Source organism: Lepisosteus platostomus, chromosome 10, assembly GCF_059453375.1.
Source record: "Lepisosteus platostomus isolate fLepPlt1 chromosome 10, fLepPlt1.hap1, whole genome shotgun sequence".
Classification (NCBI taxonomy): Eukaryota; Metazoa; Chordata; class Actinopteri; order Semionotiformes; family Lepisosteidae; genus Lepisosteus; species Lepisosteus platostomus.
The window spans coordinates 23,363,466-23,387,517 of record NC_142620.1 but is presented as its reverse complement, the minus strand read 5'-3'; the positions used below and the strand labels follow the sequence as shown (position 1 = coordinate 23,387,517).

The following is a 24,052-nucleotide window of genomic DNA, read 5'->3' as shown; positions in this document are numbered from 1 at the left end:
AAAAAGATCTAGACCTACTGTATAATGTACACTACAGGCAATATCAATGCACTTGCAATGCAACTCTTTAAAGTAATATGTGCAAAGTGACTAGAGTGGGGATGATCTTGTTACCTATCCAATACCAGGTAATTCCAGAATCACATCAAAACAAACATTTTCATCCCTGAATAACAGGCGCTCTCTTAAAGCACATCTACTGTGGACTTTGTAACATTTTAGAACAAAGTACAGCACAGAAGCACTTTTCAAGCATCCACGTGAAAAATAAAACTGTATTACCAGCACAGAAAAGGAAGCCAAGTCAATGAGGCCAGATTTGGAAAAGCAGGAAGCCTTTTCTCGGCTTCAGCCAAGTTTGGAACAGTAGAGCTCTACATTGTTTCTAGCTAAATCTATACTGTTTTTAGAAATGCAGTTTTAGAAGTGTCATTCATAGACCGCTGCTGATAAACAACCAAGACCCTTGGCCCTGAGGAGAAAGAGAAATGATCTAAGCTACTATTATTTTTGATCAATGGGACAAAAAGAGAAGTATGCTGTAGAGAAGTAAGAAGAAGAGAAGTTGATAAGAGCTAAATGTGATGCTGTAAGACTGCAGATCTGCCACAGATACAGTAGGTGCATGCTATCATTCAAACTGTGCACACAAGATTATCAGACCCAGCATAAAATTATCCTTAACTTTTGCAAAGTTATTACTCTCTGGTCTGATAAAGTATTGAAAGCAAAAGTAAAAAAATATTACTATGCTTTAAAGTTACATTTAGACATAAATACATATATTACTCCCAAGAAATACCAAATGGAATCTCTTGCAAACAAATAAAGTTGTGCATGTGCATTGCATGCATTTATATATTTTTTGTTGTCTACTTTCAGCAAAAAAGATGTTCAACAAACTATTGTGGAGTATCTTCAGTGTTTAATTTTCTCCACAACTTCTGTCTCTATGCAAACTTAATGCGTTTCTGATGAATTTCTGAAGAAAAACCAAACCCTTCACATAATTTTAAGAATATTTTTTATCTTGGATTGAGAAAATTGGTAATATCTTTACACAAATATTAGAGTTCTTCAGGTATGAATCTGTGTTGCCCATGACTTGTTAAAAGTAAAATGGTTCAAAGGTATTTCATTCATGCAGGTCACAGGGCAGACTCGGACATGAGAAATACAGTATAATGGATTATTCTAAATGGGTTTTTGTGACATGATGTCGGGCAGAGTCATAGAGGGAGTTTAGTTTGGACTTAGTGTTTTGAGAAGCCTCTACACTCTTTGACCCTCTTTAAAAATGTGTATTTTCTTCTAAGCAGGGAGGTGGGGAACTAGAAGTCCCAAGATGCCTTGGGGAAATGGCCTGCTCATTTCCTGTCTAAAGAGTCTCAGCTGTGAGGGATTAGCTTGGTTCTGGCTGGCTTTAAAAGTACAGTATGTGGCAAAGAAAAGTTGGTTCTCTTGTTTCATGCAGACCTGAGAAGTAAAGTAGGCTGGCTTTTGGTGATTGCTCATTTTGGGCTCTAGAAAGGACAAAATGAGTAATATTGAAGTTTGGTTTTTATCTTAAGGATTCTGTTTGCTTATATTATTGCTTCTAAAAAGGGGGGGGGGGGGGGGGGTTTGGTTGTGTTTTCGGTTACTGGTTTTTTTTTACTGAGGCCAAAGTACTTTGTTAGATTTTCTCTGAGATCATAACCCAGCAACACCTGAAAACATCACAGTGTTTAGAACAAAAAATATCTAGCAATTCTAAATTTTAGAGAGAAAAAAAATATTTGGGAATATTTTAATCTAGAAAAACATGAATTCAAATTCTTTGCAAGAAATAGGAATGTATGAAATGTGGTGTAGTGTGATGAAAGAAAGGACATTCTTATGTTAAACATACAGTATATTAAAATAACTATCAGGTGTAATAAGTCAGTCTGCTCTGCTCACCTGGACAGCCCACTGACATGGAGTCGTAGATGATCTTGCAGGTCTTGAGCAGGATGGCGATCTTCTTTTCAGGGGAATATTCTTTGTGTAGGTTTGTAAACTTGAGGTGGATCTTCTCCATCACAGGGGTCTCAGGCACGCTGGTGGTCACCCCCATGTCAGTAGTGGTGGTGTTCAACACAACTTGCTGGTTGTCTTTCAGTCTTTTCAGAGATAAGTCCTTGGTATGGATGTCCTTCAGCCCATTGTAGATTGCTTCCCTTATTGGTTTCAGAACGCTCTTGCACAGAGCTGCCTCTATAATGGCTTCTGTAGATCCAAACAGGAATGAATTAAAAAAGATGACTTAAGCAGTTCATATCAGTTTGAATACTGTAGCCAAGTTTGACGTGTACTGTCACGTGAACACTGTGAACACTGTAGACGTGTTATAAAAACAATATTTCTGCTAAGGAATCTGTCTGGATAAGAGCAACCGCATGCATTCTGGGACTTTAAGGAAGGTCCTACTCTGATGAACATTTTTATTCTGGAAGAGAGAGGACTATGACAGAATCCTCAAAGACACTGACCAGTCAAACCAGCGAACTTCTTTAGAAAGAATAGTGAATCAATTATCTACTATTCTTCAGATTACCATTCTTCAATTCTTCAGAAGCCTTAAGGATAATCCCCATACAAATTAAACACAACATCATACTAATCTTTGACAAGATGTCTCTAATGTCATTGTTACAAAGTGCAGTGTGTAAATTGGTCAGTGCTGCTACATGCCCCTTTCTGGCGCAACTCCAAAATGTGACCCATGTCACTTCCTCTCACTGAACTTTGCACACTTCAATCATGGGCTACTTTTAACAGACCTTCAAATGCGTAAAACGGAACTATGCAAAAAATGAACAATGTACACAGAAAAAAAAAATTAAATGCTAGAAAACAAAATACATCTTCTGATAACAGACCTTCCCAAGTAAAAGGGAGGGTTTAAAGTCAAGGTCTTATAGTGTATGTGTAAGTAACACATTTTATATAAAAAATAATATAAACATTATTTAGATAGATAAAACTTTATTAATCCCGTAGGGAAATTGATTAAATTGATATTTATGGATATGTAAATTGTATATTTTATGTTTGTGTTTATTTACCCTTCTTTTGCATTAAAGCCATGAACAAGGACTTCTTAACCCAAAGGGTAAAATGGTCTCCTCTCATTTATACCTCCCTTACCTGTTCTTACTGGGGGCTCCTTGCTAAGAGCTGTTCCTAAGAAAGAGGAGACCCTTAGTCAGAAATGTAATAAAACCCCTGTATTAGTGGATGATGTTAAATACTATGAGGCAAATTGTATATATTAGTCTTTAGTTGAGTTTTTTATATATATGGTAGCAAAGGAGAGGTAAAAGTTTATTCCTTTGCCTTCGGAACACAGCCAAAATGTTGTCTCTTTTCCTTTCAGCATAGAATAAACCAATTCCTGCTCCTTTGCAGCCTATGCATGCTAACACAGCTACCTATTTGAACTTATATACTGTATGTGCACTTATGTCTATATCCTACAGTATTATAAGGAATTAGCATTCTACCAGCTAAAAATGATACATTTTAACTTAAAAATCTATGATCAACAAGTGGATGCGTTAAAACTATTAATAACCATCTGCCTCTATGGATGATTTTTTCATGTAAAGTTTAATATGGTGATACATATTTATCAATGATTGTACTAAGGGGGGGAGGTAGTGAATATGGGGATACTCACTGGTGAATAAAATTACACAGGTCGGGTAACTGATTTTTAAACGCATGAAAATATGAAGGTAAAGTATCATCTCATGCTTTTTTTCTGTGTAGCAGAGCTGAAACAAAGAATTTTCTTGTGCACTGTAAACCAAAATGTTTATAAGAAAATATTTGTCAAAACCTTCTTTTGCTAAAATAATTTCAAAGCATAATCTGCAAATGCTTGCCTCTTTGATGACACTCAAAAACAGATAAAAATAAAACAGGTAAAGGGAAGATTTACATCATGTTATGGTATGTGTCTGCAAAGCATTTTTAATATGATCAATAATCATATCACACTGCATGTCTGAGTAATGTCTGTCCATCCATTTTCCAACTACTGTATCCTATACAGGGTTGCGGGGGAACTGGACCCTATCCTGGCAATGAAAGTGACATGGCATACATGTGAAAACTGGCCCTTGTGTGAGTACTGTATGTGCATGTTTGTGTCTGTGTGTGCCCTGTGGTGGACTGGCATCCCGTCAAGGGTACATCTTGCACAAACATGCACATACAGTACTCACACAAGGGCCAGTTTTCACATGTATGCCATGTATGTGTTTGGACTGTGGGAGGAAACTGGACTACCCAGAGGAAACCCACATTAACTCCTGTCCTTCAACTGCCTCTATTCTGCTTCCTACTGAGAACAACAGGTGCACAGTCTTCATGAATGATCTAACAGTAGTATTCATTTGATCACATTCACATACTGCTCTAATAGTTGCAGTTGCAACCTGTGGATAAGTACTTTGGTTTTAAACATGACCCATTTCAACTGTCTGTTTGCAAATCCCGTAGTAATATGCTTCATGGAGGAGCTGCTATTGCAGAATGTTAGAACTGGATTGGCAGAGTTTCTTGAAAAGGATAGTGCACATATCAACATATTTTAACATGGAAAAAGCAATCCAATATTGCAGATTTTAAAGGCACAAGAAAACATGAATATACAGTTAAGTTCAATTTTTATAGTTGCAAAATAGAATGGTAAAGGCTTTCTTAAAAGCCCAGGTAATGCCATTTGGTTTATTGTCAAGTCACAATCATATAACCATTGCCCAGGGCACAAGATAATAGATAGTAAATAGCTCAAGATTATTGGAATCCACCCTCCTGAAATGTCATTTTTTGATAACCTGATAATAAGAAAGAAACCTGGGATGATGGGGAAAATAGTCATCTTTAAACTGTTACATACATAATCCATCAAAAACACAGAATGAGAAAAAAATCATAAACACAGGACAGGAGGAGATTGTTACAGACAGAATAATTGGTCTCTGAGCTTTACAACTCCAACTACAAAAGGATAGTACCAGACAAGTCTATTTAGAACATACGGTATACCAACTGGACTTTGAGTGTCACACCCCCTTAGACCGGAGCTCTAAACATTACTCCACAGTTTCCAAAATTTGGTAACACAAAGGATTGGAGCTGTGTCACTGCTGGACATACGCAAGCAATGGTATAACAAGAAAGGGGCATGTTTAAGGAAACATTGTGATTTAATTCTCCACCAGCAAGAAATGCTCTCAAAAGGCAGGAACAGAAAGAACTACCGTTTGAGTAGAACTACTGTTTTTATTAAGTACATCTGAGAATCGTTTACTGACCTCCACTACCACCTGACATAAACCTCAATGAAATGTCAATACAGTAGATAGGAAAAAAAAGATTGCAAGCATCATGTCATCTCAGAGGTGATTAAAATGGTAATGTGTTATCTAACAATAAATATTTTGAAGAAATTGTGTTACCTAGTTTTTCATCTGTGTATACAGCAGTTTCCACAAGTCCCTGAAGCTCTGCACTTTGTATCAAGTAGCTCTTGAGCTGTGTCATCATCTGGCGGATCTCCTGGAGCATTTCTGTACTAGAAGAGTGTTTCTTCATAGTCTCCAGGGTGAAGGTTTTGTAGTCCGACACTAAGTTCCCAAAGTATGAGTCCTTGTCTCTAGCCAGCTCTACTATCTTCTTCTGTAGCTTTCTGTCGGCACTCAGAAAGCTTGTGAACATGTGGGAGATGTTGACCATGGACAACCGCTGCTTGGCTTTGTCTAACATGATGGTGGGGTTCCGCTTTATATTGCTTTGACTGTGGGATTCCATCTCCTCCTCTGTGCTGCTGGTGGAATATGAGTCATGGTCAAGAATTGTGGGGTTTCCTTCAGGCGAGAACAGAGAGACATCAGGACTTTTGAGGTCCATAGAATTCAGAGACTTTCGTACTGTGTTTGGCGTGCTGGAGGTCTGAGGTGAAAATCCTGGTTCATTCCCAGCTGTGGCATTAGGTGCTGATGAATTTGAACCCTCTGGAGTGAGTTCATTTACTTTTCCAAGTTCAGTATTAAGTGTTACTTGAGAAGGTCTCTTCTTCCTTGGAGGGGGAATTGGAGGCATCTTTTTCACTGCCACAGGGGGTTTGACAGTTCCCAGTGATGAAGTTTTAGAATCATTCTGTGCTGGTTTTGTTACTACCAGGGCTTTCTCTGACTGAGCCTCCGCCATTTGGGTATCTTCAATGCAAATCAGTGTAGCGACAGGCACTGAGTCAACATCTTTCTTCTCCGAGGATATCACTTCTTCTTTTATCAGAGGCTCTTCAGAGAGCTTTTCAGACAGTCTCCTCCTGGGGGGCACTGGAGGGATCCGAGCATGCTTCTGGAGTTTGGATTGCTCTGCGCTACATTCTGGTTTCTGAGCTGAGAGGACAAGGCTACTGCTGGATTCCTCATTTGGCTTGACTTTGTCCTTTGCTTCCTTTGTACCACCCAAGAACTCCTCTGTTGCTTGAGGCCGAGGTGGGATGGGAGGAGGTCTCTTGTACCTTGGCTGCACTGTGTTTGGAGTGTTCAAACTCTGGCTTCTGGTTATGGGAGGAGCTGCTGAAGGCAGGCTGTTGCAATACTCTTCGATAAAAATAGGATTGACATACCACAGCCTGTCATTTCCTATTGACAGCTCAATCTCACATGAGCAGTGACTTGCATCGGTCTGGAAATGCTGGCCTGTTCTCAAACCTCCGGCACTGGTGTTCAAACTTCGATCCCTCACAGTATCTGTTCTCCGGTTCATAGAAGAGCCCCAGAAATCTGCAAAAGCCAAGGTGAAAAAAAAGTAATAAATTCTGTCTTAAAGGAAGTTACTTCCTTTGGATTGCTCATGCTTTTTCAATTGAAAATATTGCACAAATTAACAGCGAGCCATGCAATATCAGAAAAATTACAATACTACTAGTTTTGTAATAGTAGTAGATGTGTCTGTTAGTGGTTAATTTTGACAGTCACTATTAATAAGCAAAACAAAAAGACAAAGGATGGCGCAAATTCTCTTTACAGAAATATATTACACAAGTTGATATGACACCGAATCATTCAGCATTGCACACAATGACTGTGGAAGAGACTGTAAAAAATATTCAAACGTGATGGAAGAATTTAAATTACCTATGTTAGATATGGTTTGGGTTAAAAAGTTAATTACCTTAAGTCTCCAAGGACCAAACTCTTTTTAACTCAACAAATGTCTTGCATAATTAAGAATGTCTTAGTGATTCTAAACACATTACATAAAATAAAAACAAACGGCCAGGACTAGGGTTGGAGATCTCTGCATTACACTGAGTGACTTGTTCATAAGCGCTGTGTTTTATAATACCCCTGTAAAATAGCCTGAGATGTCCTACCCTGAGATGGGTGGTCTCAATGCTCTACACACACAAAATCAAATAATAATCCAGGATACTTTATTTGATGCCCTTTTCACATCAATAACAACAAGCAAAAACAAAGAAACAACACCCAACAGTACTAACACTGTGCACACCCTTGATGAAAATTTGAATTCCTAAACTCTTTACCAATCAACTAATAATGACCTAATTAATTCTTACTGTCCTTTAGGAGTGTATAGTGGCCTCTAGGGGCAGGTCAGCTGTTACATCTCTCTCTTCAGCTGACCAGCCACACAGCCTTACAGGTAGTAATATTTAATCATTCTTCACACTTGTATAGTTCTTTTTTGGACAGTCCCCGCAAAGTGCTTTACAGGTAATGGGGACTCCACCACCACCAATGTACAACTTCCACCTGGATGATACAACAGCAGCCATAGTGCGCACGTAAGCTCACCACACATCAGCTATTAGTAAGGAGGAGAACAGAGTGATGAAGCCAGTTCAAAGATGGGGATTATTGGGAGACCATGGTAAGTAAAGGCCAATGGGAAATTTGCCAGTGGCTTGCCAGTTGTGAGTTGCAGGGTGATATAGCTGCTGGCATAAGGTAAAAACAATAATGTAACTCTACGTCACCCCTACAAATCTGGTGGGCCAATTACCAATGGACTTTTTCTATCCCCCCTCTCAAAAGACATTTTAGCTGTAGAAGCATGACATTGTGTTTTAGTGTACATACAGTACCTGACTAAGATTTCATATTTTTTTAAAAAGCGAATGGGGTTTATTGAACTCTCTGAACCTTGTTCCAAGTTGGTGAAGACACGAAAAAAAAAGAAATACTATCAGTCTCACCTGAACCCAGGTTTGAAATTGTCTCCATGTCTTCATACTTTGTTGCCTCAATTATAACCTGGGGCAACTTTAAAGTAAAAGGAAGCACATCTCTTAAAAAAAGAACAAAACCAAAAATTACAGGATGTAACAGTACTTGGGTATTAAGTGTGCTAAAAAAGCATATCAATAATATAAGTTCTGTACCTACAGTTCTCATGGTTTATGTTTTTTGCAGTGTGAGCTTCAAATGTTTGTACACCTTGCAAATTTAATGTGGGAATCCTTCCTCCACTGATTCCTAGCTAACTTTGATTTTGACATAAACCAGCAGGTGTCAGTATAGACAAGAACATTTAACAATTCAAATTGAAAATTGATAGTTCCTGCTTGTTTTTATTTTACTGAGCTGTTGCAATATTGAGAGCAATGCTATCACATAATACATAATGAACTTTAAAGAAAGTAATATGTCAGGCAAACAGAAAACAGCTCAACACATAGGAAGTGTGCAGCCAGCTATTGTGTACTTGATGCATTTAAAGATAAAGCTCAGCACTGAATGTCCCATAAACTGATATTCTGAATAGTGTTGTATCTAATCACCTTGGTAAGTGTGAAAATCAGCAATACCTGTATATTAAACCTATCGAAACCCCAATAAGAAGCGGGGCATTCAATCAGTCACTCAGCAAATTAGCACCTGTACTTCAATTTCTGTTAACTTTTGTAATAGAACAAAAATGCTCAGAGTTTTGAAGCTCTACTCAGGAGCTGCAAAGAACACATGAATGAAACTGTAGTTTGAATGTCATCATGGTAAAACATTTAAAGCCTGAAATGAAAAAGGTGACATGGAGCTCACTGTTTTCAGAAACAGACACATTACTAAGACTTTTGATACAGACTAAAACTGTGCCCTTTTTAAAGGACTTTTTAAAACTAATAAAGGACAGAGCAGATTGAACATAAATTTATTTTTTCAGACTGAGAACAGTGCAGTGTTAAAAATGTAGATATATTGTATATTATTTTAATGTCTGCTGTGCCTTAGGAGGTGCTCATATCATAAAGTAATTTAAGCAGACTAGCTAAATGACATGTTGATGTTAATAATCATCAGAATTCTACTACTAATAGTGATGTCATGTACTGTACATGTGTAGGTCAGGCTGTAAGAGGTAAACACCGGGAACTTTATTTGCTCTCAACAGAATGACTAAAAAATGAATATAATCTGTGAAACATGAACATTTTAAGGCTCATCTACAAGATTATACATCACTCAGTGAGTGATGCAGGGATCTGAACATAATGGAGATGTGCAAAGAAATAAGAAGGAAAACAGCCAGCCAAGGTGTTGGTAACAGAAACTCAATCCAATTCGGGTGCTCTTACCTGCTGACACAGTAGAAAGCGATGAGTTTGAAGATATCGTCAAAGACCAGCACTGAGCCCTCAAGGTAGAGCACTGAAAAAAGTGAGAGATGGTTTAAGTTTAGAGCAGAGACAATAAGAAAGCAGCTAATCAAAAGCAGTTAATCAAACCTATTCTCTTTGAGGTGTGGAGGAGCCTGGTTTATCCATTAAAAACCCATGTAAACATCACACAAATAAGCTTTCAAGGTCAGAAACAAACCCAGGGGCCTACAGAGAGTTAGCAGCGGTGCTTAACATTACAACAGTGTAGTTCCTATCTAGACTATAATTTAATTCTTTATCACAAAGAATCTAACTGCAACAATCTGCTATAAGACTGTCTTAGAACATACTTGAGTCAACACAGATGCAGATCGAAAGGGAAAATGAATCGTTCCCTTCCATCTCAGTGTTGGTTGGGAACAAACCCCAGAGTGCACAGAGCACTGGCTCCCAAATTAGAGATTTGCAAAGGAGAGTAGAACTCGCCAGACTAGTACTGTTTAGATATCAAAACCATGAGAAAGTCTCTCTGATTGTGCTGTTTTGGTAAATCAGACTTTTATAGTGCAGCATGAAAACTTCAATTTATGATAGATTTTATTTTACACTTCTATTTTATATAATTGTTTACGCTCAGCTAACTTTCCAGTAAAAAGGAACCCGTGAAGAACTTCAAGGCAGACAGAGGTGAAGTTACATATAACACTACTTAACCCCCCCAATCTCATTTCCTCCTTAATCCTCTGATAAATGTATTCTCAGAAGTTAATTCTGATGCCACGTCAGTGTGCAATGTCACAGTGTGGGCATTACAACCAACAGCCTTGGCAGAGTCAGAGAGTTACAGTGCCTTGCGAAAGTATTCGGCCCCCTTGAACTTTTCAACCTTTTGCCACATTTCAGGCTTCAAACATAAAGATATACATTTTTTATTTTATGTGAAGAATCACCAACAAGTGGGACACAATTGTGAAGTGGAACGAAATCTATTGGATTTTTGAAACTTTTTTAACTAATAAAAAAATGAAAAGTGGGGCGTGCAAAATTATTCGGCCCCCTTGCGTTAATACTTTGTAGAGCCACCTTTTGCTGCGATTACAGCTGCAAGTCGCTTGGGGTATGTCTCTATCAGTTTTGCACATCGAGAGACTGAAATTCTTGCCCATTCTCCCTTGCAAAACAGCTCGAGCTCAGTGAGGTTGGATGGAGAGCGTTTGTGAACAGCAGTTTTCAGCTCTTTCCACAGATTCTCGATTGGATTCAGGTCTGGACTTTGACTTGGCCATTCAAACACCTGGATACGTTTATTTGTGAACCATTCCTTTGTAGATTTTGCTGTATGTTTGGGATCATTGTCTTGTTGGAAGATAAATCTCCGTCCCAGTTTCAGGTCTTTTGCAGACTCCAACAGGTTTTCATCCAGAATGGTCCTGTATTTGGCTGCATCCATCTTCCCCTCAATTTTAACCATCTTCCCTGTCCCTGCTGAAGAAAAGCAGGCCCAAACCATGATGCTGCCACCACCATGTTTGACAGTGGGGATGGTGTGTTGAGGGTGATGAGCTGTGTTGCTTTTACGCCAAACATATCGTTTTGCATTGTGGCCAAAAAGTTCGATTTTGGTTTCATCTGACCAGAGCACCTTCTTCCACATGTTTGGGGTGTCTCCCAGGTGGCTTGTGGCAAACTTTAGACTAGACTTTTTATGGATATCTTTGAGAAATGGCTTTCTTCTTGCCACTCTTCCATAAAGGCCAGATTTGTGCAGTGTAAGACTGATTGTTGTCCTATGGACAGACTCTCCCACCTCAGCTGTAGTTCTCTGCAGTTCATCCAGAGTGATCATGGGCCTCTTGGCTGCATCTCTGATCAGTCTTCTCCTTGTCTGAGCTGAAAGTTTAGAGGGACGGCCAGGTCTTGGTAGATTTGCAGTGGTCTGATACTCCTTCCATTTCAAGATGATCGCTTGCACAGTGCTCCTTGGGATGTTTGAAGCTTGGGAAATCTTTTTGTATCCAAATCCGGCTTTAAACTTCTCCACAACAGTATTACGGACCTGCCTGGTGTGTTCCTTGGTCTTCATGATGCTCTCTGCGCTTTCAACAGAACCTTGAGACTATCACAGAGCAGGTGCATTTATACAGAGACTTGATTACACACAGGTGGATTCAATTTATCACCATCAGTCATTTAGGACAACATTGGATCATTCAGAGATCCTCGCTGAACTTCTGGAGTGAGTTTGCTGCACTGAAAGTAAAGGGGCCGAATAATTTTGCACGCCCCACTTTTCATTTTTTTATTAGTTAAAAATGTTTCAAAAATCCAATAGATTTCGTTCCACTTCACAATTGTGTCCCACTTGTTGGTGATTCTTCGCATAAAATAAAAAATGTATATCTTTATGTTTGAAGCCTGAAATGTGGCAAAAGGTTGAAAAGTTCAAGGGGGCCGAATACTTTCGCAAGGCACTGTACACAGAATGGGATGGGATATGCAAATTAAAATATAGTGAAATACAGAACATATTGATGACTCCTTTAGTACCTTAAAGTATACAGTATGATTACGGCAATAGATTAAATCTAAGAATTCAGACCTGTGAACTTGATATTTAGAAGAAGGACCTACAGCAATTTCTGCTCTATGACTTGTTGCACAACTTCGCATACCAATTTATAATTGTTGTCAATTCTTCTTGGCAGATCTGCTCAAGATCGTTGGAATTCCCATATCGCTTCTGGATAGAAGTTTCCAAGTTTTGTATCTGAACACTGGAAAACCACAGAAGGACACTAACCTTATTTTTAAGCCACTCCAATGCAGCATTGGCATAGAGCTTCAGGGTTTGGTTGAAATTCTTTACTAGGCCATCAGTTTGGGAGTGATACTGTATACAGATGTTCTTAAAAATTTGAGTCTAAGAAGACCTACAACCTCCTCCATGAGGCGTGAGGTAAAGGGAGTTCCCTGGTCAGTAAAGATCTCTTTAGGCAGTCTGACTCTTGTTAATAATTTTATCCCTCTCTTAATTATACTTCTGATGGCCCTACAGTGGGGTATGGCTTCCAGGTATTGTGAGGTATAATTGACAGATAAGATAAGATCACTTTATTAGCCATATACAATTTCTTGCATTAGGAATTTGTCTTTTCGCATACCCCAGCTTGCTCTCCATGAGACACACAGGAACACAGACAGGGAGGAAACGAGCCATCAGAAACCCCAATTCTCAGATGTCATGGGAATTGGTGAGAAATGAAGGAGCCTTCTTTATTCCAGAGTTACTCAGAGAAAAAGAAGAGGAAGAGCCTTCAATATTAGTGTGTGTCTGTGTCACTACCCCTTTTCCTCCGTGTTTACTGAACGCACAGATGACCTTTTTAGGTTTTATTTCTGGAAAAACAGCTGTTTCCAGTTTCCCTGAGGAGATGTAGTTTTTATTGACTTGTGAGCTGACAAATTGTTTGAATTAGGGAAACTCTTTCCTGAGAATAAGGGGATATGGTGGCCCCAGAGCAATGGGTCCTCAGATCAAGAAGCAGAGATTCAGGAGGACAGCAGGGTCACACTTTTGTCCCCCATGAATGCAGTGAATGGTAAGGCATCAGCGATCCTCCGTGAGTGGGTTTCATCGCCTCTGGGGACACCAGACATAGGGCACTCCCTGAGTCAACTAGGGTTTATGTTGAGTGTCTATTCAGGAGTATCGATTCCAGGAATGAAGCATTTTGGAGGAAAATCTGTAGGTGACAATCTGCAAGCGTCATTTGCTGGTCCTTCAGGAAGGAGTGGACGATGTTACAGTCCATTCTCATGTCTTCAGTGAGAAATTAATCTGCCTCATGTTCATCCGTGCCATTCTGGTCACTGAGATTCTTTTTGGGTCTAACCCAGAAAGAAAATTGACATTCTTGATTTCAATTGGACTCTTCGGCTGCTTCTCATCTCTGCTCTCCTCTGCTCTGCTCTGCTCTCCCTTCATTGCACAGTTCCTGACACAAAATAGAGGCACCCTTTGGATTATTGGCGATGTTGGCTGCAGAGAGGTGTCTCTCCAAAGGTCAGTTTGCATGACAGTTTGTTGCGCTTCAGGGAGCAAGTGTTGTAAGTACTTTGCTCTACTGTTCAGCTCAGGGTTAATGTGAGCAGTTCCAACCGCTTTCTATCTATGTAAATGAGATCAAACATTTGGGAGCAAGTGGAGATGCGGGGATCATAACACCACTCCTGAAAGCATTGTGCCTGGACCCATACAGTGACTCTTTCACATGCTAGAATCTCCTCTTTGAGATGCTTGTAATCTGAGGTGGCAGTGCTGTCCAGGTTATAGTAAGTCTTTTGGAATTTGCCACAGAGAAACGGAGCTACAATACTCCAACAAAGGCTTGGATTCCCCTGCAGGTGTTTGATGGTCCTATTAAATACTCTGAGGTATGGTATGCTTCCATGTCATTTTCAGGAGTCATTTTTTGTAAAACATGACTAGGCTAGACTTGGACCTGTGCTGTGGGATCAGATTCCAGACACATTGTTGTGATTTTCCCTCTCATTTTGCAGCATAGATCTTACTTAGCAGTGACCTGCTACTGTAGGTAGCGAGTCTGTGCTGAGGCTGCCACCTGGAATGTGGCTGGCTGTGCCTGCGGAGTTGAACTTGGTGTTACAGAAGTCATTAGCCTCCCACTTAGCAGTCACAGACGGAGTGAGGGTTTGGACCATTTCATATCAAGTAGACTCAATCAGTCTACCACTGTGACTTCAAAACAAATGCAGCCCAACGTTGGGCACCAAAATTTGACATTGCTTGGATTTTTAGGTTGTGCTCTTCACCGGCTTCATGTCTAATATCTCTCAAGGAAATAGATCGCTGGTGTGACATCACTCCATTGTAGGCTTTTTATTATCTAGTTAAGGGCGAGTGTTCTACAGTAGCTCTGTAAAAGATTTACTTTCTCTGGTGTAGCAAAAGAGTGTACCAGAGCTGAGGACTCTTGTCCTGGTTGTGGCACACCTTGTTAGCCTTTTTATATAGCCCTCTGAATTAGGGTGTTAGTGCCAAGAGATATTCACATGGATGCCAGGGAAGAGCGAGATGGCTAGTTTTCTTGTCTCAGGGGCCCTCTGGTGGTAACTAGTGGACTTGGAAGGTGAACCTTTCTTCGCTTTGGCGCACATTATTATTATTATTATTATTATTATTATTATTATTATTATTATTATTATATTACAATCCTTCAACGCAACATTGAAGATAATCAGAAAGCAACAACATGAAAACTGTGAAGTACCATTCTACAAAACCACATTTTTGGGGAGGTTCATTTAATATGGTCCTACAAACCATTGGTAAATTATTAGTCTCTTCATCTTTAAATAACATATTTTCTTATGTCAAACATGACTTTCCATGTTTACTGAGCCCCAAACTAAAATTTTATCTTTTTTTTATTTTGTTATTGTTGATCATACCAGTATTCTGGTTGGTAATAATAATGACAACTCATGACTGAGCATCTAGTCCTCTTTAGGCAACCTGCTGTAGCTTAAGTTTAAAGCATGCTTACAAATGACTCCTCTCATTCTCTATGGAGAGACTATTAATGGAAACAGGAGGGCTAATGCATATTTGTAAAGAAATCAAATTTATATTTTCCGCTGACGGAAATGCATTCATCTTTAGCCGAGTCAGTGGTTATCATATTTTGTATTTCCTGTTACGTTACCATAGGAACTATCTGTGAATGGTTGACCCCTTCGAGTGAAGCTTCCACTTTATTTTTAGAAAGAAAATGAAAGACAGAAGAGCACTGCCGCAATACACTACACCCCTGCCTCTGTCCACCTTTTTTAAAAATTTTTGAAAAATAAAGAACTCCCTTAATCTTCTCTGAATGAGACTGTCAGATACAGATGTAATTACATTGTTAGAAAGCAATACTGGTAGAAGCAACTGCAACAGTGTCTGCTCTGGCTCTGAGATCCTTCTCTGCACAAGAGTAGCACTGAAATAAAAAGAATCACTGTTCCCTGAACTTCCATTCAAGAGCTAAAACTGACAAATTTAAATACAGTATTGTACATAATGCTACTGTTTAAAATATACTATTATTTCCTTGTGTATGAAAAACTATAACATACTTTTCCTCATTTTTTAATTGAAAAAAAACTTTATCTACAGTCAGAGTACATGGCCTTTGCATAAAATATGTACAGCATACTGTATAGTGGTTCTGTGTAATAATTCTTGACTGGGTCTTTTATGCTGAGTTATATTTTAAACAGTGGAAACTCGTGTCCTGTTTCTAAAACTCTTTTAGAGATTCTCTTTTTAATGTTCACTTTCTACAGATGGGCAGCCACATTCCTGAGTGCACTCTGAAAGTTGTTAGGTGAAGCAGAATTCATGTGGAAACCACTATAGTCTGGAACACCCGAGTTTTACGTATCCTCTCACATAAAAAAGAAATGTTCTCAGATCAAGGTGTCAAAGGTTTTATGGAGAGAGCTATCTGTACATCACAAACTTCACATTCTTTAGAGATGCTCTTTTTTAGTCGACATTCACATATTATTGATGCTTTGACTATCAGCTGATGGAATAGGTTTTGAGATACTACCTTTTAGTAGTAAACTAATAAGGTTAGTAAACTAGACTTCCCATCCTCCTTAATCTCATTAAAACCTACGGGTTTTCCTTAATCTATAAGGAAAGATAACAATGATCAGATGAATAAAAAAAATATCTTAATGTACAGTAAATGCTTGTGTATATATAAATGAAAATGTCTGGTTATGATTGTGTTCTTGTTAAACTTTTTGTATTACATTTGTATCAGATAAGATGAGCAAGTTCAGATTTAAACAAATACAGTTTTTATGTTTCATGCATTCATTTTTCTTGAACTGTAAATAATGATGTATAGTCCTATGAATCCAATTCTAACATAAAATGTCCTCTAGGTGAAATTGTTTATAAGAGTTAGTACATTGCAAGACTGAAAAGCATACTGCAAGACTAAATTACATAACACCAAAGAGGAAATCCCCACACATCTGTTTGTTTTGACATTATGAAATCAAATACCCAAGAGGCTAACCCTGGGCTGAATTAACGAGCAATGCAATAAAAATGAAAGCAACATAACATGGATACTATAATGTTTTAATACTGACATTATTGCCATTTATGCAATGTTCCAAATGTTTTTTTCTTTATTTGCTCCAGAGAAAAATTAAATTCCATTGATGAAGCCATTTTAAAAGTTGAAAGTTTAATGTCTAATATGAAGCAATATAACCACAGAGCACAGACATAACAGCAAAACATACTTTTAACTCCGTTTCTACCATCTTCAAACATGCAAAATCCACTCACTTCTTCCTAATGTCAATCAAATTCATTTAAAATAATGTAGTGCCCACGTGGGGCGCTGTAGCCATGTGCACACAAGGCAGACTAGGAACAGCGGCTGAGGGGAGGGGCTACCCGCCCATATATAGTGGGACGAGGGCTGGAGACGCCATCTTCCCTCTTCTGTCTGTGTAGGTGTGGTGCAGTGCTGTATCTCCCCTTTCCCTATGTGTGTAACCCCCCTCAGCGTCTTTGATAAATGTCCTGCCAACCCGTGCCAGAGCCTCCAGCCTGTTTCTTTCCATCACTGAGCCCTGGGAGCGTTACAATACGTTCTAGAGCAAATGAATCTCAGGAACCTCTATGTGTAAAAGCGCAGAAGAGAAAAGTATTGAGTTAATGCAAGACATTAACTGTGAACACAGGATATGCACTGATTACTGTTCTTAAAGCAACAAAAGCTTAAAAAGCAACAAAAAACATACTGCAACAATATAATCAACAAGAGCTTTTTGCGCTTGTAATAGTATGATAATGAAGGTTATTAAAAAGTAGAATTCTCCTTCATTGAGACTGTTATGTTTTCCTTCACCAGTGTTTGTGCATCTTGTCTTGCTTGTCTGATTGTAATAATAATAATAATAATAATAATAATAATAATAATAATAATAATAATAATAATAAAACTTATTTTATATAGCACCTTTAAAGGTGGCTTCTCAAAGTGTTTTACAGAATGAAGAACAACAATAAATAAAAAGAATACACAAAATAAAACACAATTACAATATAGAGATGAGACCATGGATGGTGGTACTAGGAATAGCAGAGGGGTGAAGAATGGAACCAGTTAAGTAAAGGCTCTTCTAAAGACGAAGGTTTTGAGTCTGGATTTGAAGAAGTTTAGAGAAGGTGACTCTTACAAGCGATTATAGTATAAACTACAGTATATGTATCAATATAGTTTTAAAGCGAAATGTAGGCAGCAGCCATATCACCCTCAACCTGGCAACCCACTGAAGCTAAGCAGGTGTGAGATTGGTGAGTACCTGGATGGGAGACCTCCTGGGGAAAAAAAGGTTGCTGCTGGAATAGTTATTAGAGGGGCCAGTAGGGGGTGCCACAGTATAGGGACACTATCCTGTAAAAAGGTGCTGTCCTTTGCATGAGACATAAAACCAAGGTCCTGACTCTCTGTGGTCATTCCATCTGGAAAATGGTTGCATTATTAGTGTTGTTTCAACCGCTTATGTGGATTTCTTTTTTGAAATTTATGATTAATTTTCAACTGTATTGTACTGGTGATCTCTTTTTAAAGTTTTAGCAAAATTTTCATGTATGGTTACTTTTACTTTTTCCAAGCTGTTCAGCTTCTATTCACCTTCTTAGACTATCAAAAAAAAAAACAACCTTCAAGCTTTAACGTGAAGTCAGAATTCTCAGAAAAGTGAAATACTTTTAGCTACAAGCTATGCCTGGACTCTATGCAAATTAATTCAATTCAATTCTTATTGTCATAGGTTTCCTTTACTTCTCGCTGTGGTGTAAATCTTAGCTGCCTATGCTCATTTCAGAAAATACAACCTCCAGTCACCTCACTGATAAAAATGCTCCTTTTTAACACTCAGTCCTTGACAAATAAGTCTTTGCTTCTCAGCGATTTTATTGTTGGTAATAACATTGATTTGATATTTCTGACTGAAAACTGGCATTGAGAAGATGGTTGTTTCCTTTTTAAATGACAAAACTCCAGTTGGATATAAATATTTTAAAGAAGCCCACACTTATGATTGAGGAGGTGGTCCTGCTGTGTTTTCTCTCAGTCTCATTCTGGAGCTTTCTCTCCCTGTTATTAAGACGTTTGAATTAAGCTTTTCCCTGAGTCTTATTGGTTCCTGCCCCTGTTATGTTTTGTTTATTTATCGTCCACTGAGATCAGATCCCCCCTATTTAAAATCTTTTCATTCTTTAACTGATCACAAAGCTATCTTATTTAATTTAAGTACTCACTCAAATTAGACTCATATTAAACATATTATGAAATTTCACAACCTTGAGTCTCTTTTTCAGGGGTCCATCAACCCTGTACTTTCATATGTAATTAATGTCATGATCAACTTTGAAGAGCTTGATGAATCCTATAATTACATCTTTAGCTCTGCCGTAAATTCACTTGCCCCTGAGAAAACATGGACAGTGTCCTTCAAGTGCTCCTCTACATGGTTTACAGAAGAACTTAATCTTTTGAAGGTTCAAAGGTGGAGACTCCAATGCCTGTGGGGAAAACCAGGCCTAACTGTTCATTTGTTTGCCCTTAAGGACCAGCAGTTCCACTATGCTGCAATTTTGAAAGCAACTTGCAGTAAATATTATTTATCACTAATTGATGAAGATACAGTAAGGGATTTCCCTTGGCTTTTTAAACTAAACCAGCTTATCAATCCTATCCCCACAGTACCCTCTACAGCAACCACTGAAACCACAAAAAACTGCAACTTTTTCTTAACCTTTTTAAGGATATAGTTTCCATTATCTGGCAAAATTACAGCTGGTTCAATCTGTACGGTATCTCTTCCTCACCTTACCTGCTCTTTGCAAGCTTTAACAGGGTCTCTTCTGTTGCTCTGTTGACCTTTGTTTCTAGGATGAGTACATCTACATGTTCCTTGGATCCTATTCCTACAGTATGCCTCTGTTCGAAGCCTGCTTACTTATTCCGATTCAGTTCATCTCAGCTTTGATTAATGAATCTAACCTTTACCCTAACGTACTCTCCAGTTTTTAACTCCAACATCCCCTTCATCTCAAAGGTTCTTGACAAGGCAGTAGCTACTCAGCTACAGTTTACTTTGAGTTCTATAAATGGCTGTTGCAAATGGTTTCCATCCATCCTTGTTCTGCTTTGTCTCTCAGCTGCTTTTGACACTGTGGACCACAACATTCTTCTGCAGGGAATGAGGGACTATATCTGACTGGACTGTAATAGACTGTAATAGAATTCCTCTTTCCAACAGGCAGCAGTTTATCTCTACGGGGAAAACAAGATCAGAGTTGTCACCAGTGACTTATTGTTTCTCCAGTTGTGTCAGTATAAAGTCAGTATCTGGGCCCATCTTGTTCCTAATCAAATCACCATCACTAGTAACTGAATGTCTATCATTAATGGATATGTTATCTACAGTGGCCAGTAATTTGGGTGTCAATGCTTCCCTCAATTTTTCAGATCATATAAGAAAACATCTGTAAGTCTTCATATTTCCATTTGAAAAATATCTCCTGGCAAAGGTCTTTTCTCAATTTTGAAGATATTAAAAAGTTAATTATTTTTAATGTCTGGACCTGGACTATTGTAACACTCTCCTTTGTGGTTTTCCCTCAATCACATAAATTAAATTACAACTTATCCAGAACAGTGCTGCTAGGGTGCTCACCAGATCAAGGAAGTCAGACCATATCACCCCTATTCTACCAATGCTCCATTTGCTCCCTGTCCCCCAGAGAGTGGATTTTAAAGGCTCTAAAACACAATGGTCCACTTTACCCCGCTGACCTTTTTTAATCAAACTTTTATCTTATCTGATCTTTTAGATAAGGTCAATTCAATCTACTGCAGGTCCCAAAAACCAAACGACATACTAATGCTTCTCCATCTATACCTCCCTGATTATCTCAGAAAAGTGTTTCAAATGATATTTTTTTTTTACTAAGACCTTACTAAGTCTTTTTAGCCTTTTGTTATGTGAATCACATTGCAATTTGTTTTAATGAAATGTGGTTTTTGACTGGTTCCATTTTCAGGGCCATGAATGTTTCATTTTCACCATGGCCATCACATCCTTGTACACTGTCATTCCCCACAATGACAGTTTTACAGTCCCCAAGCACATTCTGGACAAACCCACAGTGCTTTATCTACCAACCCATACTCTTGTATGTCTTGCAGAATTGGTCCTCGCCATCATGGGAGCCAGCTAAGCAAATATTTTTGTCGGCTGTGTAGAAGAACCACATGCTCTAATGATCAACTAGAGTATTCCCTGCATATTCTCATCAACTTCCACCCATACCTCAAGTATAACATTAATATATCTTCCACAACTCTTCCATTTTTAAACATAAACCTTTCCATTAACCATCCACGACTCTCAACTACTGTCTATTGCAAACCCACTGACTCACAAACAGTAGCTCCTATACAGCTCCTTCCACCCCACATACTGTACAGTACTAAACAGTCTCTTTTTCCCTGTTCCTCTGGTTCAACGATTATACAGTGATGACAAAGATTTCCATAACTAAGTCTTCAAAATAACTCTTTTTTTAACAGAAGATTCCCTGCACATTTCTCTTGAGCCAAAAACAGCCCTTGTATCATCAACCCTCACAGGAAATCCTGGACTCACACCCGCATTCCATTGGTGTTGCTTACCACCCTAACACCCTTTCTATTCCCAGAACCATTAAAGACAACTTCCCTGTCTTACAGGATGACCCCTTCCTTGGTACTCTTTTTCCCGACTACCCCATTATCTCATATTGCTGATTAATAATCTGCACAACCTACTGTACTTCTTCACAGCTCCCTTAAGTTCCCAGAGCAACCATCCACACCAGGCACTTACCACTGCAACCAAACCCGCTTCGTCACCTGCAAATCTAATACAACACAGATGTGTGGACAATTCTGGGTCACCCAGATGACATCATGTAGTTCCAACAACCGCATTTACTTAATCTCCTGCAGAAAATGCCCAGCCGTTTACATTGATGAGACAGGAAGAAAACTGGCAGACCATTCAGGGAACATGTCAGAGTGAGGATCAAAGATCTTCCCAAACCATTTATTTCACCTCGATCTTGGTGAAATAAACACCTTATGCCACGATATTGCTGATTTCTATGTCTGTGTTCTCACAGAGGGGTTTCAGAAGTCCTAATGCCCAAAATTATCCTGAAACTTCCACCCCCTTCTCTCAACAACAGACTCATTTCCTGTTAAATCTGCTATTCTCTATTTATTTGCTGATTTTGGCTTTTCACACCTCTTCAGCTGTTCTCCCTGAGTTTGGACACACATTTTCACCTGCTTTATGCCCATATGCTTCCTGTTCTTCACCCCTTCTAAACTACTGTACAGCCAAAATGTTGTGTCTCTTTCCTTTTTCCTTTCAGCATGGAATCAACCTTTATCTGCTCCTTTGCAGCCTACACATGCTACAGCTACCTACATGAAATGTGCTGTAGGAATTATTTTTATTCTTAAAATACATGTAACACTTAAGGAGCTGTTTGAGTGAAAAGCACTGCAGTTGAACAGAAAGTTGCATGTTGAATAAGTCTGTTCTAAAACAAATGCAGGGATAAACTGAAGTATTGTTTAATTTTAAACCACAATACTGTCCTACAACCAGATATGTCATGACATGATACATCTTATCTGTAGGTATAGAAATTGTTTAGCTTGATTAGAGCAAGATTATTTTGATTAATTGCAAATTAATGCTGCTCTCATTAGCACCCACTCAAAGCCCTATTTTCCTCACTAAGATCCATTCCTGTGTGCTTCAAGAGACCTCAAGCACCGGTGTAGTTGTACGAACGTGACTGACAATGTAGCATTAGTGGAACCTATTGAGACAGGAAACTTGTGGTCAGACCTTCACACCCTTAAGAGAGTTAGAGCAAATGTGAGAGGTATAATCTGTAAACACACTTCATCTTTTAAAAGATATTTTTTTCCACCAAAGTACATCCCCACCTCAAAGCTATCAGCACGGACATCTGTGTTGTACAGTACACATCACTCATAAATTGAAAAAAAAATTCTGAGAGCTACTCAGTATACTGTAGCTCTTGGAAGCTACAATTACAAATTATTAAAAAAGCCAAGCAAACTTCTTAAAAAACTTTTTTCTTGCGCAAATGAAAGGAGGCTCTTAGGCATGTTTTGTTCATTGTTTTAGTTTAATATCTAAATGAAACATAGTGATTGTGTACATCAATTTCTTAAAAGTGTCTAGAGTCTGGGTCTCAATCACCCAGCTGGGAAACCTGTCCCAGTCTCCCACAACTCTGTGTATTCTCCATCATCAATTTCATTTTAGTTTCTAATTGTGACTCTGTCTCCTGACTTACCCCTGTCTATATTGCTTAGGATCTTATATACTGTAATCAGATCTCCACTCAAACTAAAGAGATTTACATAAGAAAATGCCTGCACATGAGATTGGGCCTTTCAGCTCTTCTTGTGGTTTTATAGTTTAGTAGATCTTAATTTAAAATTTTATCCAGATGTTTCTTAACCACAAAACAAATTAAAATATATTTCAAGTTTCCTAAATAATTACTTAGAAGTGTAATTATACAGTACTTTATCGTGTTAACTGTGCATCTGCAGCGATGTCACATTTACATATTCATATACAGCTTTAGAAATTTATTCATCATTACATTTTAAGCACCTAAATACTATAGATCAGACAAACAGTATATGATTTTATTTTTAATAACAAAATAACAATCATTTAAGTCTTAGAAAATTGCTCTCAGTAGCCTTTTAAGGATAATGGATTCTGAAAAAGCTCCCATAGGATCTTATAATTCTTTTTCTAACTGTCTGGTTATTTAGGAGATCAGAATGTCAGAGATCTGGTATTTTATTTGTGTAGGATGATGATATTTCATCTAGCCTCCATGATTCCCCCCTGAATGAAACAACTACTCACAGCTTTTTTCCTCTTTGATCAGGATGTCTTGTATGCGTGGCTTTCCATCCTTGTCAGAGAAGCGAACTGAAAGAACCATTTTTTTTAGATTTGCATTCTTCTTCACCAGGAATATCTACAGAAGATAAAAAGATATGGTTACTGTAAGTGATACAAATCCAATTGAGAATGTTTCTTGGACCTTCCTTGCTACAAATGTCCCCCGACTATTGTTTATTGTTTCAAGATTGTGATTTTTGTGAGCTCGCAGAAAATACATTTAATTGCCAGCAACTACTGCTGCATGCAGTATTGTTGTGCATTTGA

The 24,052-nt window shown here is 38.4% G+C and overlaps 1 protein-coding gene across 3 annotated transcripts in view; it reads right to left on the bottom strand.

Moving 5' to 3' along the window:
- rin3 (Ras and Rab interactor 3) overlaps positions 1-24,052 on the bottom strand; it is a 48,043-nt gene that overhangs the window by 7,006 nt on the left and 16,985 nt on the right. For 2 of the 3 annotated variants that reach the window (XM_088648852.1, XM_088648851.1), the window contains exons 4-9: positions 23,747-23,861; positions 9,644-9,716; positions 8,267-8,358; positions 5,493-6,827; positions 3,172-3,207; positions 1,942-2,250 (exon numbers count right to left, since the gene is read on the bottom strand). In XM_088648852.1, the coding sequence (XP_088504978.1) occupies positions 1,942-2,250; positions 3,172-3,207; positions 5,493-6,827; positions 8,267-8,358; positions 9,644-9,716; positions 23,747-23,861 (1,960 nt within the window). The remainder of the gene's footprint in view (positions 1-1,941; positions 2,251-3,171; positions 3,208-5,492; positions 6,828-8,266; positions 8,359-9,643; positions 9,717-23,746; positions 23,862-24,052) is intronic. The other variant, XM_088648853.1, reaches the window with a different exon arrangement.